This window comes from Podarcis melisellensis (genome assembly GCF_964234715.1).
Source record: "Podarcis melisellensis genome assembly, chromosome: 17".
In the NCBI taxonomy this organism is placed as follows: Eukaryota; Metazoa; Chordata; class Lepidosauria; order Squamata; family Lacertidae; genus Podarcis; species Podarcis melisellensis.
In genome coordinates, this window is record NC_138534.1 from 12,457,956 (window position 1) to 12,484,046 (window position 26,091).

The window sequence follows — 26,091 nt, forward strand, 5'->3', positions numbered from 1 at the left end:
ACTGATAGCCGCCTGAAGCCTCTGGAGTGCAGCGGGATCTCCCGCCGCGCTCCGGAGGCTTCGGGTTCCTTTCACTGAAGCCAGGAGAGCAAGACTCTCCTGGCTTCAAGGATAGCCGCCTGAAGGCTTCGGGTTGCCTTCACTGAAGATGAAGGCAATGTGAGAGAGGGACAGCTGTGCAGCGCCCCTTCAGCTAAGCGGGAGAAGAAATGGAAGGGGCTCCGTTTCGCCTGCCACTTCGCTGAAGGGGCGCTGCACAGAGAGGGGAAGATTTTCCCCCCCTTGTTCTCCCCCTCTAAAACAAGGTGCGTCCTATGGTCCGGTGCGTCCTATAGAGTGAAAAATACGGTAACTGCTGCACACATGCCTTTTGCACCACACGGATCTCACTGCCACCTCCAGCGGTGACTTGATCAGAAGAAAGGCAGGTAAGTGGTGCGTTCGCACTGCACCATCTCCAGATTTCCCCAGACTTATGGCAGCCCTACATTAGTTTCACCCACTGCTTAGATGAGCGCTGTGTCCAACATGGGCTTCTGAGTCGTCCATATGTTGCATGTCATTCCCTCCTTCTTTTTCTAATTTTTTCCTGAAGAAGAGGGTAGAACTGTCAAACCAAACTGGAATGGCAGCTGAGAGTGCACGATTCAGAGTAGGACCATTCAGAGCTGAAACTAGCCTAATCAAAGTCCTGTATCTGACATTTGTGAGCTTCTAGCTCCTGTGTTCTTTCGTTGGGGAATGTAAAGGGACACCCGGACCATTAGGTCCAGTCGTGGCCGACTCTAGGGTTGTGGTGCTCATCTCACTTTATTGGCCGAGGGAGCCGGCATACAGCTTCCAGGTCATGTGGCCAGCATGACTAAGCCGCCTCTGGTGAACCAGAGCAGTTCACGGAAACGCTGTTTACCTTCCCTATATCTACTTGCACTTTGACATGCTTTTGAACTGCTAGGTTGGCAGGAGCAGGGGCCAAGCAATGGGAGCTCACCCCATCACGGGGATTCGAACCGCTGACCTTCTGATCGTCAAGTCCTAGGCTCTGTGGTTTAACCCACAGCGCTACCCGCGTCCCTTATTGGGGAATGTAGTTTCTCCCAACTACAAAGCCCTCGCCCATTGGCCATGTTTTCACATTTTCAAATGGGAGATCACAGAGATCACAACTCATCCAGTGGCTATGAATGTTCCAGCTCCACTTGGGCTCAGGTATGTAGTAAACACATTGTCCTTTCTCAGACCTTTGTTAAAGTGCACCCTTTAACCACAGTTAATAAACCATAGTTGAGCTGTCCATGACTTAAAATGTCATGAGAAACAGGCCATTAATAGGTCTGGCAAATGGCGGAATAACCAGTTATGTATTGTGTCTGTTTCTAGGATAATCAGTGGCATTCCCTTGTGAAACACTGGCAATATTTCAACAGCTTGAGCTGGAAGCTTTACAATGACATGTCTGCCTTTTTTGAGTGGCTGAACAACAGATTTTCACCCTGGGTTATACTACCTGCCTCCAGTTATGAGAATGTGTTTTTATTATTTTATTTTATTTTATTTATATCCCAACTTTCTCAGAGTGTAGGAGCCAAAGTGACTTACAACATGAATCACAAACAGATAGGTGTATTTTTTTAAATAAAATATTTATTAAATTTTATAACAAGTAATGATACAAATCTCATTCATCGTGTTATTTACAATTATTCTCCCTCCCCTCCTCTGGACTTCCCTCAACTCCCCCTCTGCTGAGTTATTTAGTTTTATTTATTGTATCGTGCTTTTTATTCAGAAAAATAAAATCCCTTATTATTTCTCTAAAATACCTGTTACTCAAATGAAGTTGTGAAAGTTTATTCAAATCCTGCCAGTGAATCCAATCCATTCTGTTGTTTCTGCAAATAAACTGTAAATGGTTCCCAGACTCTTTTGAAGTCCTTTTTCTCCTTCTCTCATAGTTTGTCTGTTAGCTTAGCCAATTCTGCATAGTTCATCAGCTTTTCTTGCCATTGTTCCTTTGATGGTATTTCTTCCATCTTCCAAGATTGTGCAATCAAGATTCTTGCCTCTGTTATAGCATACATCAATAATGTCCATTTTTCTTTTGGTAGCTCTTGATTTGAGATACCTAACAAAAAGGCTTTAGGGTGTTTGACAAAATTCATTTTAAACATTTTTTTCAATTCATAGTATATCATTTCCCAATATTTTTAATGCATTTGCAATCCCACCATATATGATAAAATGTTCCTTCCTTTTCCTTACATCTCCAACATCTGTTACTTTCTTTCCTAAACATCTTTGCCATTTCCCCTGGTGTGATATACCATCTATACATCATTTTCATGTACCGTATTTTTCGCTCTATAACACGCACCCAACCATAACACGCACATAGTTTTTAGAGGAGGAAAATCCGTAGGCATGCCACCCGTAGGCATTCCCTCCATAACACGCACAGACATTTCTCCTTACTTTCTAGGAGGAAAAAATTGAGTATGGTGCAAAAAATACGGTAATTCTCTCTTAATAGTATGCAACCTGTGAATTTTATATCAACTTTCTATAATTTCCCCCAACTTTCAAGTTGGATGTTGTGTCCCACATCCTAAGCCCATTTAATCATAACTGATTTAACCTCCTCATCTTTAGTTTCCCACTCTAATAAGATACTACTGTATATGCTTTTTTTAACAATTTAACATTCTCTTCTACTATTGCTTTTTAAAATCTGGAGATTGTATAACTAAACCCCTTTTTATTGTCTTCCTTAAAAATTTCATTTAATTGCCTATGGTGTAATCAACTTTGTAAATGGTCTTTCAGCTCATTATACTCTTTGAATTTGAGTTTACCTTTTTCTTCTGTTAATAACTCTCTATATGCCAACCAGCTTACTTTTTTGGTCGACAAATGAAAATGCTTCAGTGGGTGACAGTCACCATGGTGTTTTCCACTCTAACAGATTTTTATATTTTTCCCACACTCTTATTAATGACTTTCTTATTATATGGTTTGAAAAACCTTTATGTATTTTCCCTTTCCCATACCATAAATATGAGTGCCAGCCAAATCTATTGTCATGTCCTTCTAATTCTAACTCTTCTTCTTTTTCTAATTTTATCCAATCCCGTATCCAAACAAGACATTCTGCTTCAAAATACAATTTCAAATAGGTGTATTTTTTAAAGCACTATCAGTTATAAATACTAAAAAGCATTTGAACGACCATATTAAAAACACTGAATCAGAATAACTTAAAACCATTTTAAAACACAAGAGGGGAAGAAAATGTACAACACCCACCATGAGAAGACCCTGGCACACCAGCCAAGGAGTGGCCAAAGGCCTGTCTAAACAAAGAAGTACGGTAGTTGCCTGTCAGCAAAAGGAAAGCAAAAGGAAAGAGAGGGCCAGCTTAGCCTCCTGTGGAAGGAAGTTCCACAGTCCATGCTCTCCTGAGATAACAGCCCTGTTTAGGGAAGCTTTTAATGTTTGATGTATTACAGTATTTTAATATTTTTTTGGTAGCCGCCCAGAGTGGCTGGGGAAGCCCAGCAAGATGGGCGGGGTATAAATAATAAGTTGTTGTTGTTGTTGTTGTTGTTGTTGTTGTTGTTGTTACACATGAAGTTCCTTTGACAGCTGTCCTTCCACACACTTTCAAGTGTATTTCAGCAGCCACAAGACTTAGACATTTCATTTAAAGATGACATGAAAGCTGAGATTCTTGAACTGCAAACACTGACTGCATGCAGGACCTTAAACTGGCAATAGTATGGCATACAGAAATGCATTCCAGTACAAATGACTAAGTGGACTGGCATGATTTTATTATAGTGCTTTAGTAAATTGGGATCTTGGACAAACATTTAGGTCAACTGCCCTTGGTTGTGCCAGCTATGAATTTTGCAATGTGGAAAAATTATTGTGACCCATTAGAATGCTGGCACCAATAATTGCTTCATATGTGTGTCTTATAAGATTAATGGCAAAACTGAGGAATTTTGTGGGATATGTGAAGAATGCATTGCTTATCTGAAGACGAGCAGAGATGTGCAATGTAAGGTGGGTGATATTGCTAGGGAGGGTTTGTGGGAGGTGAAATATTATAACAGGCCAACATGTTCTTTTTGTAGAATATTTACCAGTAATCCATCATTTAGCTTGCTGTTCATAAGTACAAAGTAACTTTCCATCACTTTAAAATAAGATAAAGTATGTACTAAAAATATTCACAGGATCTATTCAAATGTGACTTTGTGAACCCTGGTTTACCTCGAAGTCTTGGATAGTATTTTCCTGTTTAATTACCTCTCCCAAATTGCCCAATAAGAATAATAATAAATTTCCCTTTGTCATATCCTCCCCTTCTTGTTATATTTTGATTTTTCCCTTGTCTCTCATTTATTCCTGTGCAGCTCTTCATGCATTTGCCATGCTTGTGTATCCAGATCAGTTTAGGAATAAGAAACACAATGGCAGGCTTCAGTGCCTTCTGGACAGTGGCGTAGCGTGGGGGGTGCAGGCGGGGCCGGCCGCACCAGGCGCAACATCTGGGGGTTAGGGTTAGGGGGCGCAAATCCATGGGTTAGGGGGTGCAAATTACTTGCCTTGCCCTGGGTGCTGACAACCCACGCTACGCTACTGCTTCTGGATATGCCTTCTAGTTTACCGCTTGCCATGCAAGCTGTAGAACAGATTTGCACAATTAGATCTATTTGCTTATAGGCACCTTGCCTAATGTTAAAGTAGCAGGCTTTATAAAAGCGGGATATAAATAAACAATGTTCCCCAGAATCAGGACCCAAAGCAGCTTGCAAAAATTAAAACAACACAGATGAACCACAGAAAGCTAAAAACATGCAAAAGATGATAATACTTAAAACAGAATTAAACTATAACCGAATTACAGTGGAACCTCGGGTTAAGTACTTAATTCGTTCCGGAGGTCCGTCCTTAACCTGAAACTGTTCTTAACCTGAAGCACCACATTAGCTAATGGGGCCTCCTGCTGCTGCCGCGCCGCCAGAGCACAATTTCTGTTCTCATCCAGAAGCAAAGTTCTTAACCTGAAGCATTATTTCTGGGTTAGCAGAGTCTGTAACCTGAAGCGGATGTAACCTGAAGCGTATGTAACTCAAGGTACCACTGTATAGCAATATGAAAAGAGATATGTTAAAATACAGATATTAAAAACTGCACTATTAAAAGTCCTTTGCCTTAAAAGAGTCAGTTACTAAAAGCCTGTTGGAATGAAACTGTCTTCACCTGCCAGCGGAAGCACAAGGAGGAAGCCAGGCAGCTCTGTTTTATAATTAATTAACAACAATACATTTGGATATTCAGTTTATCATTACATTGAATTCTTAAGTAATACAGTGGTACCTCGCAAGACGAATGCCTCGTAAGACGAAAAACTCGCAAGGCGAAAGATTTTTTCGTTTTTTGAGTTGCTTTGCAAGACGAATTTCCCTATGGGCTTGCTTCGCAAGATGAAAACGTTTCGTTTTTCTTAAAACCGTTAATACCCAATGCATTCCTATGGGAATCCGTGCTTCGCAAGACGAAAAAACTCGCAGAACGAATTAATTTCGTCTTGCGAGGTACCACTGTATAATATGCACATTTGTCTGGGAATAAGCCTCATTTGAACTCAATGGGGATTCAATGGCCCCTCGCCCACTTTGATGTTTTCTTGAGCTTTGTATCTAGTTTTGTATTTAAAAGCTCACGAAAGTTTGTAACATTCCCAGAACATTGTGTCGATAAATGGAATCTAGGGCTCTTAATGTGGGTATATATTTTGTGGATGAATTTTCTTGTTGTTGCACCTAAAGACTAAGGCTATAGCCCTAACTCTACTTACCTGGGAGTAACCCACTGAATTCAATATAACTTACTTTTGAGTAGACATGGTTAGAATTGCACTCTAACAATTTTATCGTGGTGCAAACTTACGTGACAACACACTTGTTACTTTGTATAGTGTAACAGGAATCTGTTATTTTTACTTGTCAGGAATTAACTTTGTTTATATATTCTTAGACTTATTTTCTATTAATCTGAATACATACATATATAACTTGCTTTATCCCCTTATACTGAACTAATGAATTATGTTCTACTCATAGAAGATGCTGTAATGCTAGAGAAAGCTAAAGAAAGTTAAAAAAAGAGAAACATTCCCACTGCTCATGTTAAATATTAACAAGCAAGTGTAGTTAGCCAATAACTTCTTCCTTATGCAAAATATCTGTTAAAAACCCCAAACAATTTTTCAGGAAAGAGTTTCCATTAATGGCATGTTGATAATGCAAGTAAAACATAGAACGAATATCATAAGGGGAAGTAAAGTTTGCCTTTGGTTTTGATATATGGGGTATTCCCTGCTCCCAAGGCATTCTTACCTAGTTTCGGTGTTTGCATTTATCTAAACTCAGCAACTAAACAGTATTTCCACAGAAGGAGGTGATCTCATTACTGCCTGCTTTGAACCAGCCAACTTAATTACCTGCACAGAATTGTTTGCGCTGGTCAGTGCTGGATAATTTCTTAGCCTAGTTCCACGTGAAGAGAGCCATTGTTCTTTGTGCTGCTTTGCCAGTCTCTTATAGGCATTGCTGAAAGTGTATGCCTGATTACTTCATGGCACTGAACTGCAAATAGGCCTTGGAAATTAATGCTGTCTAACTGGCTACGAATGCACTGGAAAGCAAAATTCAAAGGAAACTGCGTTTTGCAAGAGATGACGCACTGAGGATCACTGGTTACTTTATGAGCATACCACTTCCCATACCAAAAACTAATTTAATAATATAAATCCTGCCTCTCCCATATCAAAGGAATGAGCCATCAGACACTGTAACCCATATATGACTGACCAGAGGAAGTGAATCATATGAGACTTATTGCCCTTAGGAATCTATTGGTCACCATCAAATTTTAGTCTGGCTCTAGCTGCTGGTACTGGCTCCTCCTAAGGTTGAGCAGGACTTGAAACTCCTGCTGGGAGGCAGCTTAGATTAGAAGTGTACTGATATACTGTCCTGCCAATACAGTATTCAAAAAACCAAAGCAAACACTAGGTCATATTCACTGCTCAGCTCAGGGTTTGAGGCAATTTCTTCTGCCATAGTTTTATTTTGATGTGTATAAATGCATCTACTGTATATAGTAATTTCCACAGTGATTGCAGAACCTGGAACATTGCATTGCAATGAAGAAAAGGTCCTGGAATATTCAGCTCTACAAGCAAACCTTCTACATATTCAGGAATTCCCTTTGCAGAGCACAATGGGGAAGTTTACCACATCAGTTTAATATGTACAGAAAAGTACTTTTGCCAGCACTTAGGGTATTTTTTATGATTTAACCTATGCAGACATAAAGAATACACATGTATCTATTTCTATATGTGATCACCTGGGGGTTTACATGACTCCAGATAAGCAGAGCAAATAATAATAATAATAATAATAATAATAATAATAATAATAACTGTACCCCGCCCATCTGTCTGGGTTTCCCCAGCCACTCTGGGCAGCTTCCACAAAGACCAAAAATACACTAAGATGTCACACATTAAAAACTTCCTTGAACAGGGCTGCCTTAAATAGAAGCAGGGAGGAGGCCTTGTCCAGTGCCATGCAGTTCCAGTGGCCACAGCTGCTCCTCTCTCATGCCCACGAGGAGCCTGCCTTTGATACTTTGCCGCGTTTGGCTCAGCCTCCTCTGCCCCATTCAATATTGAGAGGGGGCTGAGCCTCCTGCTAAGGAATATTGAGGGGGCTGACAACACCTCTGCCCTGTGGGGTTGGCGAGCCTGTCTTTCTACTTGCTTACACTGAAATGCACTTGCTGTTTTACTGCCCATTCATGCTTTGAACTTCAAGCAACCCCCTTTTGTTTTAACCACCCTGAACAATTTGGTATCATTAGCAAACTTGGCTTTCGCGCTGCTCACACATAATGACTTGTGTGTGTATGTTCAATTGTTTTTTAATGATTGCTTTCCCCCTATGTTTTTAGCTGTTTCTATTTTAGCTATGGGGACGTGGGTGGCACTGTGGGTTAAACCACAGAGCCTAGGGCTTGCCGATCAGAACGTCGATGGTTCAAATCCCCGTGACGGGGTGAGCTCCCATTGCTCGGTCCCTGCTCCTGCCAACCTAGCAGTTCGAAAGCACATCAAAGTGCAAGTAGATAAATAGGTACCACTTCAGCGGGAAGGTAAACGGCGTTTCCGTGCACTGCTCTGGTTCGCCACAAGTGGCTTAGTCATGCTGGCCACATGACCTGGAAGCTGTACGCCGGCTCCCTCAGCCAATAAAGCGAGATGAGCGCCGCAACCCCAGAGTCGGACATGACTGGACCTAATGGTCAGGGGTCCCTTTACCCTTTACCTATTTTAGCTATAAGTTGCTTTTGAGTCCCTGTCAGGGGGAAAGGCTGGGTATTTATTATTATTATTATTATTATATAATCAAATTACAAAATACATGTCCCAGTGCCAATCTTTGGGGGGACTCCACTTATACATCCTCCATTTGGGAGAACTGTCCATTTAGTTCTGCCTCCTGTTCTTTAACCAATTACTGACACATAAGCCCTATTCTATGGCTGCAGAAGTCATTGATGAGGTACTTCAACAAAAGCTTTTTGAAAGCTTATATACACAATGTCAACTGGATGACCTTTGTCTGTATGCTGGCTGTCACTCTCAAGGAACTCCCTAATGCCGTGGCACCCTGGGGTGCCTTGAATGATGCACCGTGGGCAACACTGGCCTCTGTCTCTCTTCTTTCCCTCCCTCCTCTGATGCCCTCTCATATCTCTGCCTCTCAGCTGTTTGCAGGGATTGTAGGGAGATTAGGCAATGTTGGATATTTATTGTTCATTCATTCATATTTGTTTGTATGAGACTCTTGAGAGTCCCGTGGACGGCAAGAAGATCAAACCTCTCCATTCTTAAGGAAATCAGCCCTGAGTGCTCACTGGAAGGACAGATCCTGAAGCTGAGGCTCCATTACTTTGGCCACCTCATGAGAAGAGAAGACTCCCTGGAAAAGACCCTGATGTTGGGAAAGATGGAGGGTGCAAGGAGAAGGGGACGACAGAGGACGAGATGGTTGGACAGTGTTCTCGAAGCTACCAGCATGAGTCTGACCAAACTGTGGGAAGCAGTGGAAGACAGGAGTGCCTGGTGTGCTCTGGTCCATGGGGTCACGAAGGGTCGGACACGACTAAACAACAACAACAATAACAATGTTATGTTGATGTATATGTTACATCAAGCAAGTTAATCCTGCAATTTCCATTTCTTGTCCACTTTCCTTATTACCAAAAGTCTGATTATGAGATGGTTGAGAATGGGCTTGTTGTGCCACATCATCAACTCAACTTTACTTGCACTGTATGAATTTCTCAGTGCATGACTGAATTCCACCAAAAAATAGCTGCAGGGTGGAAGTGCCCTTAATTACAACCAGCAGAAGTATTGTCACAAGTACCTTTCACTGGATCAAGGCCATTAGTCTCTGTGTTGCTGAGTATTCAAATTGGAATGACTGGAACAGTTAAAATCATATGTCATATTTTTAAAGGCCTTGTCAATCTGATCCTCTTGTACCACTTGGTCCCATTTTAAACAGCACATAATCACACAGGCCCATAATAACACCTCTTCCACAGTTTTGAGAAGTGGCATATTATGTAATTGGTTCCATTAGTGGATATGAGAAAGCAACTTTGAAGGCAAAGGATTTACTAATTTGTGAGAGATATGAAAGTATTTGTGAGGGGTAAAATTTAAATAAGAAACAAATTACTGCAGCAGTGAAGAAAATAAAAATCTGTATGAAAGCCACATTCTTTTGACGATCATTGTGGAATTTGGTTGCGTGTAAAACACAACAGAGGCTTAGATATTAACTAACTACTGAGGAGAAACAGCAAAATAGGCTGGCTGAGGAATGAGGAACTGGACAGATTAAAACATTTCCTCCAAGTATTTTTGCTGTTTGCATTTGTTAATTATTAATTCTTAATTATTGACAAAAGACAGTTTTGATTTATATGGAGCACATCAATTTGAAATGAAACACTGCTTATTTCCGATACTCCATTTTGTAGGCTCTGACAGTGTATTCTCATTGACGTCATAAAGGTGGCACCTGAATGGTTCTGGTGTGGCTGAGATAAAATCATGTCAGTCAACACATTTTTTTTAAATGTTAGAAAGATGAAAATATTCCTTGCCAGCTAAGATTGCAGTCCTGGGAATACTTATCAGGAAGACAGTCCCATTAGTTTCAGGCTGAACAAATATCAAGGAGCCCCTTCCTAGGGCAAGTCCACAAAGGAATTTCCCCACGTTTCCTTTTCTCCATGTGCATGAGAAGCAATATGTGAGAAAGGAGTGAATGACATGAGATGCTTCTGCCAGCACTGCCACTTCTGGGGAAAATACTGATTGTGGCCTAGAAGTATCACTCTTCAGAATGTTGTGTAAAGGTAAAGGGACCCCTGACCATTAGGTCCAGTCGTGACCGACTCTGGGGTTGCGGCACTCATCTCGCTCTATAGGCTGAGGGAGCCACTGTTTGTCCGCAGACAGCTTCTGGGTCATGTGGCCAGCATGACTAAGCCGCTTCTGGCGAACCAGAGCAGCACACGGAAACGCCGTTTACCTTCCTGCCAGAGCTGTACCTATTATCTACTTGCACTTTGATGTGCTTTCAAACTGCTAGGTTGGTAGGGACCGAGCAACGGGAGCTCACTCTGTCACGGGGATTCGAACCGCCGACCTTCTGATTGGCAAGTCCTAGGCTCTGTGGTTTAACCCACAGCACCACCCGTGTGTAGTTGGCTGTTAATGCTGTCCACAAGGCCAGGCCAGTCCCTAGGGCTGTGTGGGGCCCAGGAGAAATCAGGCTGTGTGGGCCCTCCCCATTGCCTTCCTCTGACACTTCTCCTTTTGATGATGATAGTGATGGAAGGGGCAGCCTCCCCCCTCCAGCTTCCTACTGCTTGTTGTTTTACTCCTCTGTTATTGGCAGTGGCCTCTCTCCTACAGCCTACATTTTCCTCTCCACTGCAGTGCTTTGGCAGCAGCAGTGCTAGCTTGCCGCCTGCCAGTTCTGTGGCCCTAGAAAGGGAGGAGGTGGAAACCCATGTGAATGGGGTGAGGGCCAGCAGGGCAAGCCAGGCATCAGGGCTGCTGACTGTGGCCACCAGCGCCATGTGCAGGGCTCCCTAAAGTGTGGTGTCCAGGGCAATTGCACCTATTTGCCACCTCAGAAATGGCCCTTCCCATGGTGGTGGTAGTATAGACAGGGGTGTAGCATGGGTTGCTGGAGCCCAGGGCAGGGCAAGCGGTCAGTCCCTTTGATGGCCAGGATCTAATCAATAGAGTCTTTCTTGCAAACTAGCCTCAACCTGGTTGCAGCTCCTCAGAAATTTGGGCCCAGGGTCATGGCCCCCCTCCCCCCTCACACTGTGCTACTGAGTGTAAGTCATTCTTTTTTTGCCACCATGGACTCCTTGGGGACACTGTTTGTGGGTGGAAAGGAAGGCCAGTGAGTTCTTGTGGGTGCATGTGAGTTCATGTTGGCAACTGCTGCACTGATACAGACATAGTTTTAAAAACACTGGTGCAAAAGTTGACACAGTCCCGTTGAGGTCAAGGGAGAGCCTCAGGTTACTGTCCAATTTCCTTCCTACGCCCACAGTGGAGACAGATTCCTGTTCCACACGGTAGCCAATCAAGGTACGCCATTCAGGAATATATATATATATAAGGCAGAGCAAGTGAAAAGAGGTGTGTGTCATTTATGCAGTCTCAGTGTCCAGAGAATGATAGCTGAAATATACTCGGAGTCGAGTGTGCCATAGACAGCATGGAGATGCAGTGATGATGAAAACTGCACCTGTTGTTCTGGTGTCTGTCATGCAGTTTTTTTGTGAGAACAAGAAATATTGCCAGCCACTCACGCCCACTGATTGTTCTGTGATGCTGTCAGAACTCACTTCACAGCTATTCAATATGTTGCTTCATGTTGTTTAGTATAAGTTGTCAGTGCTGTCTCTGGCAATAAACATTGAGAGACAGGACAATCTCCCACCTTGCTTGTCACTTACCCCAGCTGCCTTCATGGTGGGGCACTGAAGGGACTTTGTGCCACAACGCTGCATCAGAATTGAGAGTCCTGCCATTTGAGTACTGAGAAGTGATGGGTCTGCACTAGGGATGGGGGCAGAAATTTGATCCAGTTTACAGGTACCTAAGTATCACTTTCTGAAACAATACATGAATCGAAACACAACCATGCTTTGAAATTTGCACTTATCTGAATTTTGCAATGCAGTTTTCCAGTTAAATAATGTCTACAAAAAATGCATAAACTTGGGTGAAATGTGCATATATTAGTGAAGATGACATTTGAAAATACATTATCTGGAGGAATTGCTTTGTAAAAACATATAATTAGACAAAATTGCATAGAAAATTGTGTGTATTAAGAGAAATTTGCACTAAAATGTTGGTGAGATTTTGCAATGACTTTTAAAAAACCCTGATGTGAAGATGCAGCGAACTGAACTTCAGACTGGAAAAATGAGAAACTGAATGAAACTAATATTGTTGTTGTTTAGTCATGTCCGACTCTTTGTGACCCCATGGACCAGAGCACGCCAGGCACTCCTGTCTTCCACTGCCTCCCGCAGTTTGGTCAAACTCATGCTGCTAGCTTCAAGAACACTGTCCAACCATCTTGTCCTCTGTCGTCCCCTTCTCCTTGTGCCCTCCATCTTTCCCAACATCATTGACACGTACTTCCACTCAATGTGCTCAACCGTTCAATAACCTCATGGATATCCTTGGTACTGCTGTGGTTATAAACTGGGGAATTGGGCTGCATGAAATGGAAAAGGGGAGGGAATAGAAAATGCACATCAGATATGGAGCTGGACGTGATGGAGAAGGCTGTTTGTTGTAGCCCTCACCTCTGCTTACTTTGCAGGCCTCTTGAGCGTTTCCGGGCAGATTATGTGAACTGGGTAAAATTGTATCATGATGGTATTCATGCTATAGCTATGTGTTGGTCTGTGCACTGACAATGCCTTTTACGCGTGTCAGTGCACATGGTCTTGACTGGTGGATTTTGGCAGAGTTGCCAAGGTGTCTGCGAGTATCTGTCTATGTTCCCACATTGTGTCTCATCTCTTGTGCTTTCTGTGAGTGCATAGGGTAATGAATTCATTACACCAGCATTGGCCTTTGCATGACTGCCACTGATGTGGTGAGTCCTTAGGATCAGATGATTTAGTATTAAATTGCACAGTGCATTCCATTGCTTTAAATGTGATGTGGGACACTTCTCTCTTCAAGATTACACCCATTGCTTCTGCTGGAGATTCTAGGCTCCCCCCGCCGAAAAAGATGAATTGCTGAGTGCTAATTCAAATTGGTGGTGGCCATGCACAAACTACTGGGAAATACTTATCTGCAGTTAAGTTCCATGTGGTTGGCATGCATTTAAAAGGATCTTAGTCCATGTACCATTCTTTTTTATGCATAAAATCCACATCTCATCAAGGTATTATGCATAGGGTCAGATTCCTACCTTTAGTAGTGTTTCTGCTCCTGCAAAATGTGTATAAGGAGTGGGGGGGGGAGAGAGAGAGATTTAAAATTTGCACAGGTGTGCATTAATTCTCACGTGGACCTGCTATTAGAAATATTGTTCTTCTCAATATTATTTATGTATGCTATGTAGTGCTTTTAAATTTCATGTGGATGCAGGGATTGCAAGATAACACATCCAAATTGCGGGTGTTACGTGCCTATGTTAAAAGTTCTCTGATGGCTAACATTTCTGATGTTTGGCCATTTAACTCACAATGAGCTCATGTTTAATCAGGTAGAAATGGTCTAATTATATGGTTTCAAATATTCAGCTTGAACAGTTAGACACTGTGATGCTGTCAGAACCTCCAAAAGAAACCTAAAACCCTTCTGTCATTGGCTAAATGTTTTGAATTGAGGTTAAATGAATGTTGCTTTTATTAAACATTTGTAGATAATATGTAAGTGGCACTGTTCTGTCATGCAGGAAAATCTCTTTGCCAAGATTTGCCAAGATTATGTGATAAAGTTGTTCTTTTCAAGTTTATCCGTTTTTTTTTAAACTAAACAAATTTATATGGTAAAACTAGTCTTTTCTTTTCAGATCCCTCCAAGTTTTATTTTTCTTTCCTTTTGAACACAGCTTATTTAAATTTTCAAAACTACAGAATAATGTCAAATGGCAATTATCTCCTACAACTTCTGCCAGATTTGGCAAAAGTTAAAGTTGTTCATGTTTTATGGCACTGACTATTCAGTAATTTCTTATTTTAGAGCATATCTTTTTATTTCTTTTTAATTTTCTTTTACAAATAAACAGGTGTTGCTCCCAGGAGGATAACTCCAGCCCTGTTGTTGTTCAGTCATGCTTTCTGGTTTTCACAAGCTTCAGAAAAATACAGCATCATTAATTTTCTTTTCCCTGTATTCTGAACACTACCTCTTTTACATACTTCTAGGTACAAGTGATTAAGCAGGCAGAGAGAATAATTGTTTGCTGTCATCTCTCACTTTTCCCCTCTCTAAAATCTTTGTTAGGGCAATATGTTTCTTATGCCATAATAAATATACTGTGCTAATATGGATTTTGGAAATTTTCTTAAGTTTTTGTGCTGCTTTCTCTATCTCTTTCTCCATTATCCTTATCTTTTTCTTTCTTTTGCTGTTTTCTCCTCTCCCCCCTCTCTCTGTTTTTGTTTTTATTTAGATTAGTTTCTTTTATCTTATTGTTTTATTACAAAGCTTTAATAAAGCATTATTTTTTTAAAAAAATCTCACTTTATAGGACTGCTTTTAGGTCAGCTTCACACCTGACATGGCAATTGTGTGTATTTTATTACAAATTTAATAGCTTCATATACCGCCTCTCTTCTCTGTTAGAGTTACCTAGCTAATTCACAGTATACATGCAAAATAATATTAAGGCTAAAAATATGAAAGCAGCCTAGCTACCTTTGAAGGTGACGTGGAAACTACAACTAATCCAGAATGTGGCAGCTAGACTGGTGACTAGGAGCGGCTGCCGAAACCGCTTGAAAGACCTACACTGGCTCCCAGTACATTTCCGTGCACCATTCAAAGTGTTGGTGCTGACCTTGAAAGCACTAAATGGCCTCGGCCCAGTAGACCTGAAGGAGCGTCTCCACCCCCATCATTCTGCCCAGACACTGAGGTCCAGCACCGAGGGCCTTCTGGTGGTTCCCTCGTTGCGAGAAGTGAAGTTACAGGGAACCAGGCAGAGGGCCTTCTTGGTGGTGGCACCCACCCTGTGGAACGCCCTCCCACCCAATGTCAAAGAGAACAACAACTACCATCTCCAAAGGTAAAGGTAAAGGGACCCCTGACCATTAGGTCCAGTCGTAACCGACTCTGGGGTTGCGCCACTCATCTTGCTTTATTGGCCGAGGGAGCCGCTTCTGGTGAACCAAAGCAGCGCACAGAAACACTGTTTACCTTCCCGCCGGAGTAGTACCTATTTATCTACTCGCACTTTGATGTGCTTTTGAACTGCTAGGTTGGCAGGAGCAGGGACCGAGCAACGGGAGCTCACCCTGTCGCGGGGATTCGAACCGCCGACCTTCTTATCGGCAAGTCCTAGGCTCTGTGGTTTAACCCACAGCGCCACCCGCGTCCCGCAATCTCCAAATGTACTGCAGAATGAAAAGGTCTTCATTGCCCTTCCGAAAGATCGACGGGAGATGCCCTCATGTCTCTGCAGGAAGGAAATTCACAGGATGGTCAGTTGGCATTGCAGGAGAAAAGCTCTGCTCCTTCAACTTCCCAACTCGCCTCAAAAGACATGGCAGTGTGGTGGGTTGAGATAGAAAGAAATGCACCCAAATTTAGTCTAGACAAAGTGTTTTCTGTAGTCAACAACAACAATAACGCCTGTGATGGCCAGGCATATTTTCCTCAACATAGAAGACACACGGTGGTGATGGGAAAGTACTTTAGCAGTAGAGGTTTATATTTACTGTTGTGTTACAAGCCACCTTTTATGGATAAACTCTTTTAAAGATTTGTTGAAAAAGGTCCAATAGTGTCACTGTGGTCTCTCAGAATTGCAATCTGTTGTTCACTGTGAACGGAACTTTAAAAATATTTCCCTAGTTTTTACTGTGAAACATTTGGCAGGAAAGTATATCATATTAAAGCAGTTTGCTGGGAAATTACTGCTATTTGTTTGCTAGATTTGGGTTAAAAGGGAAATTTGAAAGGTTCCAGCGCTTGTAATCTATTTGCCATTATACACCTTGTGCATCGATCCTTTCAGGTTGCACAAATTTGAACACTAAGTAGATTGGATGGTGGTAAGGATTTTAGTGTGAGTCCTTAAGTATGGGACAGTTGTGGTTGACTGTTTTTGTAATTTACTATCAAGTCTGAGTTTTCCTTATGAAGATAATAGCAAGTCCTTTACATTGTGCATGTAAATTTATCGTGCGAATAGTGTGATTGAACTTTAATCTGTGAGATCATTGGTTTGTCAACAGGTGATATTCAGGAACTGTAGCTTCACACATGACCTGGTTGCAATTATTAGAGATGTGGACTTTGTTCTTTAGCTTTGAAGACTATATATATATATATATATATATATATATATATATATATATATATATGATTTTGTGAACAATTTCTTTTTTGTTTCAGTCATAAATTGTAATATTTGGATTTGTAACTCTCAGATCATTTCATTAAAGCAAATCCTTAAGGGAACATGATTAGAAAAATATAGAAATTTGGGATTTGTGAAATTGATCAGACCAAACAGTCATTCTATAAACGTGTCAAATAATATATGGCTTGATTCGTGATTCACTTTGCTTTATTCCCCTGTCTTTAAAATCAGTCTCTTACAGTGCATTCCACCATCAGCCTTTTTCTCAGTTCTTTCCACATGCTTTATACGTATAATACTTTGGAATCATTAGACTTTTTTAATGTGGAAAATGTAAGTTAAAATTTGTACAACTCCTTCATTTTCAGGGGGTCTTGCCTTTGGGACTCGGTGCAAGTCAATCGGAAAAAGTAGCTGCAACAAATTAATCGTCACCAGCAGTCCAATGATGGTTCAGCGACTGGGACTTTTATCTCCTCCTGCCCAAAAGGTCTCAACGGCATGCAACCAAATCAGCCCTAGCTTACAGAGGGCTGTGAATGCTACCAACTCGAATATACCTCCATCTGATACAAGGTCTTCATTTTATTCTCTAGGAATGTTTTCATGTCTATAAAGTCATAAAAATATTTTACCACTCACTTTAGAGTTATCCCTTTTGTGCACAGTTGATATTTAGAACGAAAGCTGCAGTCTAGGTATTGTAAAGGTAAAGGTAAAGGGACCCCTGACCATTAGGTCCAGTTGTGACCGATTCTGGGCTTGCGGCGCTCATCTCGCTTTATTGGCCGAGGGAGCCGGAGTACAGCTTCCGGGTCATGAGGCCAGCATGACTAAGCCGCTTCTGGCGAACCAGAGCAGTGCACGGAAACGCCGTTTACCTTCCCTCCGGAGCAGTACCTATTTATCTACTTGCACTTTGAAGAGCTTTCGATCTGCTAGGTTGGCAGGAGAAGGGACCGAGCAAGGGGAGCTCACCCCGTCACGGGGATTCGAACCGCCAACCTTCTGATCGGCAAGTCCTAGGCTCTGTGGTTTAACCCACAGCGCCACCTGTGTCCCTCTAGGTATTGTAGTTCAATATTATTCCTTTGAGATGAATCACAGGTTTTAGAAGTTATGCAGTAATGCCCTAAAGAAAAATATGTTATAACATGTGCTATGTAAGTAAACTTCGGCTAATGTTGGCTATCTAGAATAGTCACAGGTGGTTGCAGCTCTCTTTCAGTGGTGAGCTTGTAGGTGCTGTCTAGCCGACTGGTGGGATTGTGCGGCAGCTGCCAAGGGCTGGGAGAGGGGGGAGCCTCTTGCAAGATCTCAGGGGTCACTCCATCTCATGTGGTCCACCAACCTGCTTGTTCCCTTTCCTTCCTTCCCTTGGGTGGAGGAAAACAACCTGAGTCCCCCAACCCAGTTTATGAGCTCTCACTGGGACTTGCAGTGGCTACTGGTGGACAAGGTTGGAAATGAATTTTACTGGACTCCTTGGCTGGTTTTGAATAAACATTCACAAACTTTTAATTGATAATTATCAGCTAAATAGTTTGAGGATCTATACAACTGTGAAACATGCAGAAAACAGCATTTTTTGAGAAATCAAAGACTGGAACTGAGGGAAGTCGGGGGGTGGGTGGGTTCTGTGGGGGAGGGAGGGGGAGGTAGAGAAAAAAAGGGGGAAATAAGGATGATATGTTTTTGGATAATATGTTTTGTTTTAATTTTGAATAAAAAAGTATTTTTTTAAAAAAAAAGGAAATGAATTTTACACACAGCTGCAATTAGCCCTGCTTAGTCTCTTGGTCGGGGACGTGGGTGGCGCTGTGAGTTAAACCACAGAGCCTAGGACTTGCCGATCAGAAGGTCGGTGGTTCGAATCCCCGTGATGGGGTGAGCTCCCGTAGCTCGGTCCCTGCTCCTGCCAACCTAGCAGTTCAAAAGCAGTTTGCCAGAAGCGGCTTAGTCATGCTGGCCAAATGACCCGGAAGCTGTACACCGGCTCCCTTGGCCAATAAAGCGAGATGAGCGCCGCAACCCCAGAGTCGATCACGACTGGACCTAATGGTCAGGGGTCCCTTTACCTTTACCTATGTGTAGTAACTTGGTGTTCATATTTTGAATATGCAAAAGCAAAGATCAGTTTTGAGAAGGTGATTTTAATTGTCAAAAATAAGCAGCTGAGCTCTGAATATGCCAGCTGCTTCACAGAACTACCAAGAGCTGAAATTAAAGTAATTGTTTGCATTCCCTCTCTCTCTTTTCTCCATCACAGATCCCTTCTGTCCCGAGAATCTTTGGCCTCTACAACCCTGAGTCTGTCTGAAAGTCCATCAATCCAGAGTGTCAAGCAAGAATGGCTTCATGGCTACAGGATTTTTCCTTCTCTTCCTTCCAGCCAAGGCTCCCCAAATGGCACAGACCTTGGGGACATCACAAGTGTTACATCTGGAATGTCCATGTCCAACAATGTCTCTAGCTCATTACCATCTTACTTGTTTGGTGTGGAAAATAATTGTTCTCCTTATCCTAGTCCTCACTATTCTTCAACCAGGTCTCATTCAGCCAAAAAGAGGGCCCTCTCTCTGTCTCCTTTGTCTGATGGAATCGGGATTGACTTCAATACAATCATCCGCACATCCCCCACTTCCCTTGTTGCTTACATCAATGGCTCAAGGGCATCTCCAGCAAACATCTCCCCTCAGCCTGAGGTCTATGGACACTTCTTGGGAATAAGGGGAAGTTGTATTCCTCAGACTTGCTCTATTCCAAATCCTCAAAAAAGACTTATTGTTGCTAATGGCAATGTTGCCCTTCCAAGTTACAGTGAAAGTGGGAACAATGAATACCAGCGCATGCAACAGTTGGAACAAAACAGCCTACAGCCAGCAGTCACTAACAACATGGTGGTTCAACAAGGAATATCTCTGCTAGATAGCCCATCTGTGGGCATTTTAAAAAGTAGGCGTGCCAATGGTTTTTCTGGGAACACAATGGACATGCCACCTACTTCTCCAGTGGCTCCCCTTGTTCTTCCTCCATCACATGGTCCACCTCCCCCATACCATGCGCATCAGCATGACCTTATAAACCATCCCCACCAGATTTCCTTACCAGCATCTGTGCAAGGCCCTCTCTTAGACGAAGAAGGCGAACTGGATGAGTTTAATGGCAAGCACTGCTGTTGCTGGATAGACTGCAGTGCTACTTATGACCAGCAGGAAGATCTTGTGCGGCACATAGAAAAAAATCACATAGACCAGAGGAAAGGAGAGGATTTCACTTGTTTTTGGGCTGGGTGCCCTCGGAGATACAAGCCATTTAATGCGCGTTACAAACTACTGATTCACATGAGAGTGCATTCAGGAGAAAAGCCAAACAAATGTACGGTAAGTCTAAAACATGTTAGATAGACACACTGGTTTACTGTATATTAAATATAGCAATTTTTAACACTGTGCTAGGTTCCTCCCCCCTTATTGGCTAGTACAGCTTGTTCTGAAAAAATAGTAACAGAATGCAAGCTTTGTTGATATTAATGAAATAAAAACTAAGTGAATGGATAGACTTTTCATATGCATGCAGAGGCAGAAACAGGAACAGAGGAAGATGCATTATACCAAGTCAGCTCATTGGTCCATCTAGTTTAGCATTGTCTATGCTGACTAGCAGTGGCACTTCAGCTTCAGAAGGGGTATCAGCCAGGCCTGCCTGGAGATGTAAGTCTTCTGCAAGCAAAGCATTCATTCTCCCGCTGACTGATGGCCCTTCTTCTTTTTGAACTTATTCGAGCTTCAGATACTTCAATGCAGTTAGAACTAATCCCTTGTTTGCTTATTTTGGTGCTTTTCTACATCTGAACCTTTTTAAGCTGTTAATTCATATTTCCTTTCCCAGTGTGGTGTAGTGGTTTGAGCGGTAGTCTCGTAATCTGGGGAACCGGGTTCGCGTCTCCGCTCCTCCACATGCAGCTGCTGGGTGACCTTGAGCCAGTCACACTTCTTTGAAGTCTCTCAGCCCCACTCACCTCACAGAGTGTTTGTTGTGGGGGAGGAAGGGAAAGGCGATTGTGAGCCGCTTTGAGACTCCTGAAGGGGAGTGAAAGGCGGGATATCAAATCCAAACTCCTCCTCCTCTTCTTCTTCAATAATTTTTTTTTTTATTTTTTAAATAATTTTTATTAAGTGTTCCATTTAACAATCCAATCATATCACATTAATTATTCCAAATTATACCAATACATATCATAAAGTCCAACTATTTTGCCAAATTATATATTTTTGCTGTTTTTGTTGGGGGTTCCCATGCTTCGAGTTCAGTAAGGGTCCAGTCATCTCATATTTCTGCTGCTTTTAGTGTTCACCAGTCCCATCTTTCAGTCTCCTTTCTCAATAATTTTTATTGTTTTTCGTGTCAATACAAGAACAACATATAAGTATAGTTACTTGTCCAGTGGTACAGTCTTACTAAGTTTCATATGCAATACACAATATGCAAGCAACGCTTTTATTTATGCAATATCAATTTAAGTCTCTTCTCCACAAAGATTCTAGTGTTGGGGGTGGAATAAAAGGACCCCCTGTCTCATTTATAAAGGAAAAGAAAGGAGGCCAAGTCTCATGAAAAGTGTCTCTCCTTTCTGCTGTGGTGAGTAAGGTATTCCGATAGAGCCACATTCCAAATATTATTTAACCAGATTTCAATGAGGATTTCTGTAGATGGTTTCCAATATCGCTAGAGCAGTCCAAACCCACAAAAAAATTGAATTTGTATGTGAGGAGTGACTTCTGTGTTTCCTGATCATACCAGTAGGCATTTTCCCAGGGCATGAACACAGACAGCTGCATGGCACCTTGTTTTTTATTCTCTGCCCCACCCAGGAAGTGTGCAAAATCACAAAGCCAGGCAATTATAAATTTGTTTGTGCAGTATTCTGGTGCATACATAAACACACACAAACAGATACACATATAAACACCATTCGGCAGCATGCTGTAAACCGAGCACAGATGGAAAAGAAATTAAAGTAACTGTAAATTCTCAGTACAAACTTTTCAGACTGCTGAAATACATTGCGAGCAAATTTCCAATGTGCTTTGCTAATGCAGTTTACTGGTTTTATGTAAATCTGAGGGGTCAATAGAATAGAGATAGGAGGAGAGAGAAAGAGAGAATGCACTCTGCTCTCCCATTCAGGAACATACTAGAAATAAATATGAGCACTGTCAGAAAAGAAACGAAAGAACAGAGGAAGCAATGGCAAAAGCAGAAAAGAACAATTGTTCCACTCACTCCCAAACACTGAAACGAATTGTCTGCAACCCCAAGTTGGAGCAGCTTTGACCCAACTTATTTGATTATCGCTGTATTGGGTAAACTCAAATTTACAGGGGGAAAACATTGAGACTTGTGTTGTTTAAGGGCAATGTCATATGAACTAGGCAAATTAAAGGGAGGGAATGGATTAAGTTCTCCTGATTTTGCCTCACATCTGAAGGGGCCTCAAGATGAGCCAATCCAGAATGCCACAAAACACCACCTGGAATTATTTTCAGATGTCATTTTAATCTGGTTTGGGGCGAGAGGTGTTTGCCCATTATTAAGCACAGTGTGGTGTAGTGGTTAAGAGTGGGAGACTCGTAATCTGGGAAACCGGGTTCGCGTCTCCGCTCCTCCACCTGCAACTGCTGGGTGACCTTGGGCCAGTCACACTTCTCTGAAGTCTCTCGGCCCCACTCACCTCGCAGAGTGTTTGTTGTTGGGAAGGAAGGGAAAGGAGAATGTTAGCTGCTTTGAGACTCCTTCGGATAGTGATAAAGTGGGATATCAAATCCAAACTCCTCCTCCTCCTCCTCCTCTTCTTCTTCTTCTTCTTCATTCTCCCTTGATCTCAGAGCAGCATCACATGACACTTATAATGGTATGGATAGGCACTAGCCCCAGAAAACAGAGGCTCTTTGGGCTCCCTCAACCCATTGTTGAGCCCAAATATGGCCCTGGGCGTGGAGCGATGTCACGCGCATGACTTCAGGACTTCACGCCTCAGGCCCCTTCAGTGGGGGTTCTTTGGAAGCTGGCTCTGGTGGTATTCGTACTGTTATAACTCAAGAAGATGGATGGTGCCTAGCAGATTGAGATTGAATCCTGACAAGACAGAAATAATAATAATAATAATTTTTATTTATACCCCGCCCTCCCCGGCCAGAGCCGGGCTCAGGGCGGCTAACACCAGTAAAATTACAATAGAAACATAATAAGGGGGGGGCAATTTAAAATACAGGTTAAAATGCAATTTAAAAAACAGCCTCATTTTAAAAGTAGCCCATAAATCAAAACCACAAGGGGAGGAAAACATAAGGGTCCAAGCCAAAGGCCAGGCAGAACAGCTCTGTCTTGCAGGCCCTGTGGAAAGATGTCAAGTCCCGCAGGGCCCTAGTCTCTTGTGACAGAGCGTTCCACCAAGTCAGGGCCAGTACTGAAAAAGCCCTGGCCCTAGTTGAGACCAATCTAACCACCTTGCGACTTGGGACCTCCAAGGTGTTGTCATTTGTGGACCTTAAGGTCCTCCGCGGGGCATACCACAAGAGGCGGTCCTGTAGGTACGTGGGTCCTAGGCTGCATAGGGCTTTAAAGGTCAAAACCAGCACCAGCACACGACCCAGAAGCTGTACGCTGGCTCCCTCGGCCAATAAAGCGAGATGAGCACCGCAACCCGAGTCAGCCACGACTGGACCTAATAGTCAGGGGTCCCTTAACCTTTACCTTTAAGCATAACAGTGACTGTGAAACAAGCTGCAGACGCCGAAATTGAATTATCTAATATTTTGGGTGGTTAAATGGGATTGCACATTCAGCCCTACTAAAGCAACCTACCAATTCTAAACAAACCTACCAAAGTTCAAAAAATATCTGAAACCTAAATCAAGTTTCAAAAGAGAAAATTAGAGACTCTAATTTTAGGTGAGAAATACACAGGAGATATGTCATAAAATATGTTCAGTAGTGATTGTACTGTCTCATTAGAAATCTGCTTATTCTCAATAAATAGCGGGTGAATAGTAGAATTGTTATTGTTGTTTAGTCGTTTAGTCATGTCCGACTCTTCGTGACCCCCTGGACCAGAGCACGCCAGGCACTCATGTCTTCCACTGCCTCCCGCAGTTTGGTCAAACTAATGCTCGTAGCTTCGAGAACACTGTCCAACCATCTCGTCCTCTGTCGCCCCCTTCTCCTTGTGCCCTCCATCTTTCCCAACATCAGGGTCTTTTCCAGGGAGTCTTCTCTTCTCATGAGGTGGCCAAAGTACTGGAGCCTCAGCTTCAGGATCTGTCCTTCCAGTGAGCACTCAGGGCTGATTTCCTTCAGAATGGAGAGGTTTGATCTTCTTGCAGTCCATGGGACTCTCAAGAGTCTCCTCTAGCACCATAATAGTAGAATGCAGAGTTCAATGCGCACATTACATAAAGCCCATTATAAATAATATTTTAGGAAAGGATTTTCAATTTGTTATAAAAAAAATACTGGTTCCCTTCTCTACCTAAACTTCACTGTCACTCAAAAAAGATTGTCTGGAAGATTAGTAAAATGTAAAATTCTCCTCCTAACAATCCTGCTGATAAACTTATCATGTGACATAAAATTTGTAATGGTTACTAATATTTTATGTGCACAATAGCTTGGCAATCAGCTTTAAATAACAATGTAAAATGATATCCTTTTCAGGCTTTGACAGCATCACCTTATATCCCAAGTATGCTTGTGACAGTGCTGTTGGTGCCACTGCACTGAGAGATTTGTATCTTATATGTGCTGAGCCTGGGAAGGGGAAATGCACACCTTGTAAAAGTCGAAAATTCGTGGAGGATAAGCTTCTCAAGATGATTCTGCTCTGCCTCTACTGTCAAGAGGCAGCAATGCTTCTGAATAGCAGTGTTCTGGGGTGGGGGGGGGTGTTGCAGCAGGAAGAGGAGACTCCCCAGCTCCGGCTTCTGCCTCAGCGTCTGAACTGTGCTCTTCCTATCCCCTCTTCTGCTTCCTCCTCCTCCTCCCAGCCTGCTCTTTCTCCTTCTGGCCATTCAACCCCCTGGCTCTGAGCCTTCTTCCCCTGGGGGTTTCCTGGCTGGTACTGCATCCAGCCAGTCCACAACACCTTCCAGCCCTCCATCTGTTGTTCTTTAGTCGTTTAGTCGTGTCTGACTCTTCGTGACCCCATGGACCAGAGCACGCTAGGCACTCCTGTCTTCCACTGCCTCCCGCAGTTTGGTCAAACTCATGCTGGTAGCTTCAAGAACACTATCCAACCATCTCGTCCTCTGCTGTCCCCTTCTCCTTGTTCCCTCAATCTTTCCCAACATCAGGGTCTTTTCCAGGGAGTCTTCTCTTCTCATGAGGTGGCCAAAATATTGGAGCTTCAGCTTCAGGATCTGTCCTTCCAGTGAGCACTCAGGGCTGATTTCCTTCAGAATCGATAGGTTTGATCTTCTTGCAGTTCATGGGACTCTCAAGAGTCTCCTCCAGCACCATAATGCCTCCATCTAGTGGGGTTCAAGTATAGAATTGATCTGGCTGTACTTTGGGGGGAAATATCTCAGCCCTTTGTAAACCTAATGCTGAAATGATGATGTAGCAAATGAAAGCCAACCTTAGCAGAGGATTTGCAACACTGCGGGGTTTTGTTTTGCCCTAAAACCACATCTATTTTACATTAGAATGCAGTTTTTTAAAAAAATTCTGTAGTGCATCTTTTTTCCTCACCCCATAGAGTCTCTCTAGGCAAATGATGTTTTGATATCGTTGCAGGACAAGGCTGCCAGTTTTTCTTTGGCAGGCCTCTTCTGTGCTTGATAGCTGCCTGTCAGACGGGACTATTCCCATCTCTTCTCCATGCCATGAAATACTTCATTTGCTAAGTCTTTGACTGTTGTTAAAAGCTGAGAAGCTCTGCCAGGAGGGGAAATAGTTGGCAAATCTCCAGCAATGAGTAAAACATAAGGGGGCACACACAATGCATATTTATCCAATGGAGGGAACACTATTCAAAATACTGTGTATTAGCAGAGATTAAGTTTTAAATCAGCACCAATGCTTCCCAGCCAGGGTCCATAAGCTCTGAGTCAGTGACCCAGACAGATGGAATAAAGCAATGAAATATGCTTATGTATAACTGCATGCATGTTTATTTACAGCCATGCTAATGTATATAGTGTGGAAATACATGAGACCGGGGATTGTTCGTAACTACACTGAAAGCAGTAAGATACTCTCATTAAGGACTAATTTGATCCACTGGTTTCAGTGGAAACTGATTCTTTTGCAGGTGTTCATACCTAAGAATAATGTGTGTGCGCGCGCA

General features: G+C 42.6%; 1 protein-coding gene across 6 annotated transcripts in view; it reads left to right on the forward strand.

Annotated features, from left to right (window-relative positions):
* GLIS3 (GLIS family zinc finger 3) overlaps nt 1–26,091 on the forward strand; it is a 183,390-nt gene that overhangs the window by 44,921 nt on the left and 112,378 nt on the right. For all 6 annotated transcript variants that reach the window (XM_081893937.1, XM_081893938.1, XM_081893934.1 and 3 more), the window contains 2 exons: nt 17,114–17,321; nt 19,015–20,128. In XM_081893937.1, the coding sequence (XP_081750063.1) occupies nt 17,114–17,321; nt 19,015–20,128 (1,322 nt within the window). The remainder of the gene's footprint in view (nt 1–17,113; nt 17,322–19,014; nt 20,129–26,091) is intronic.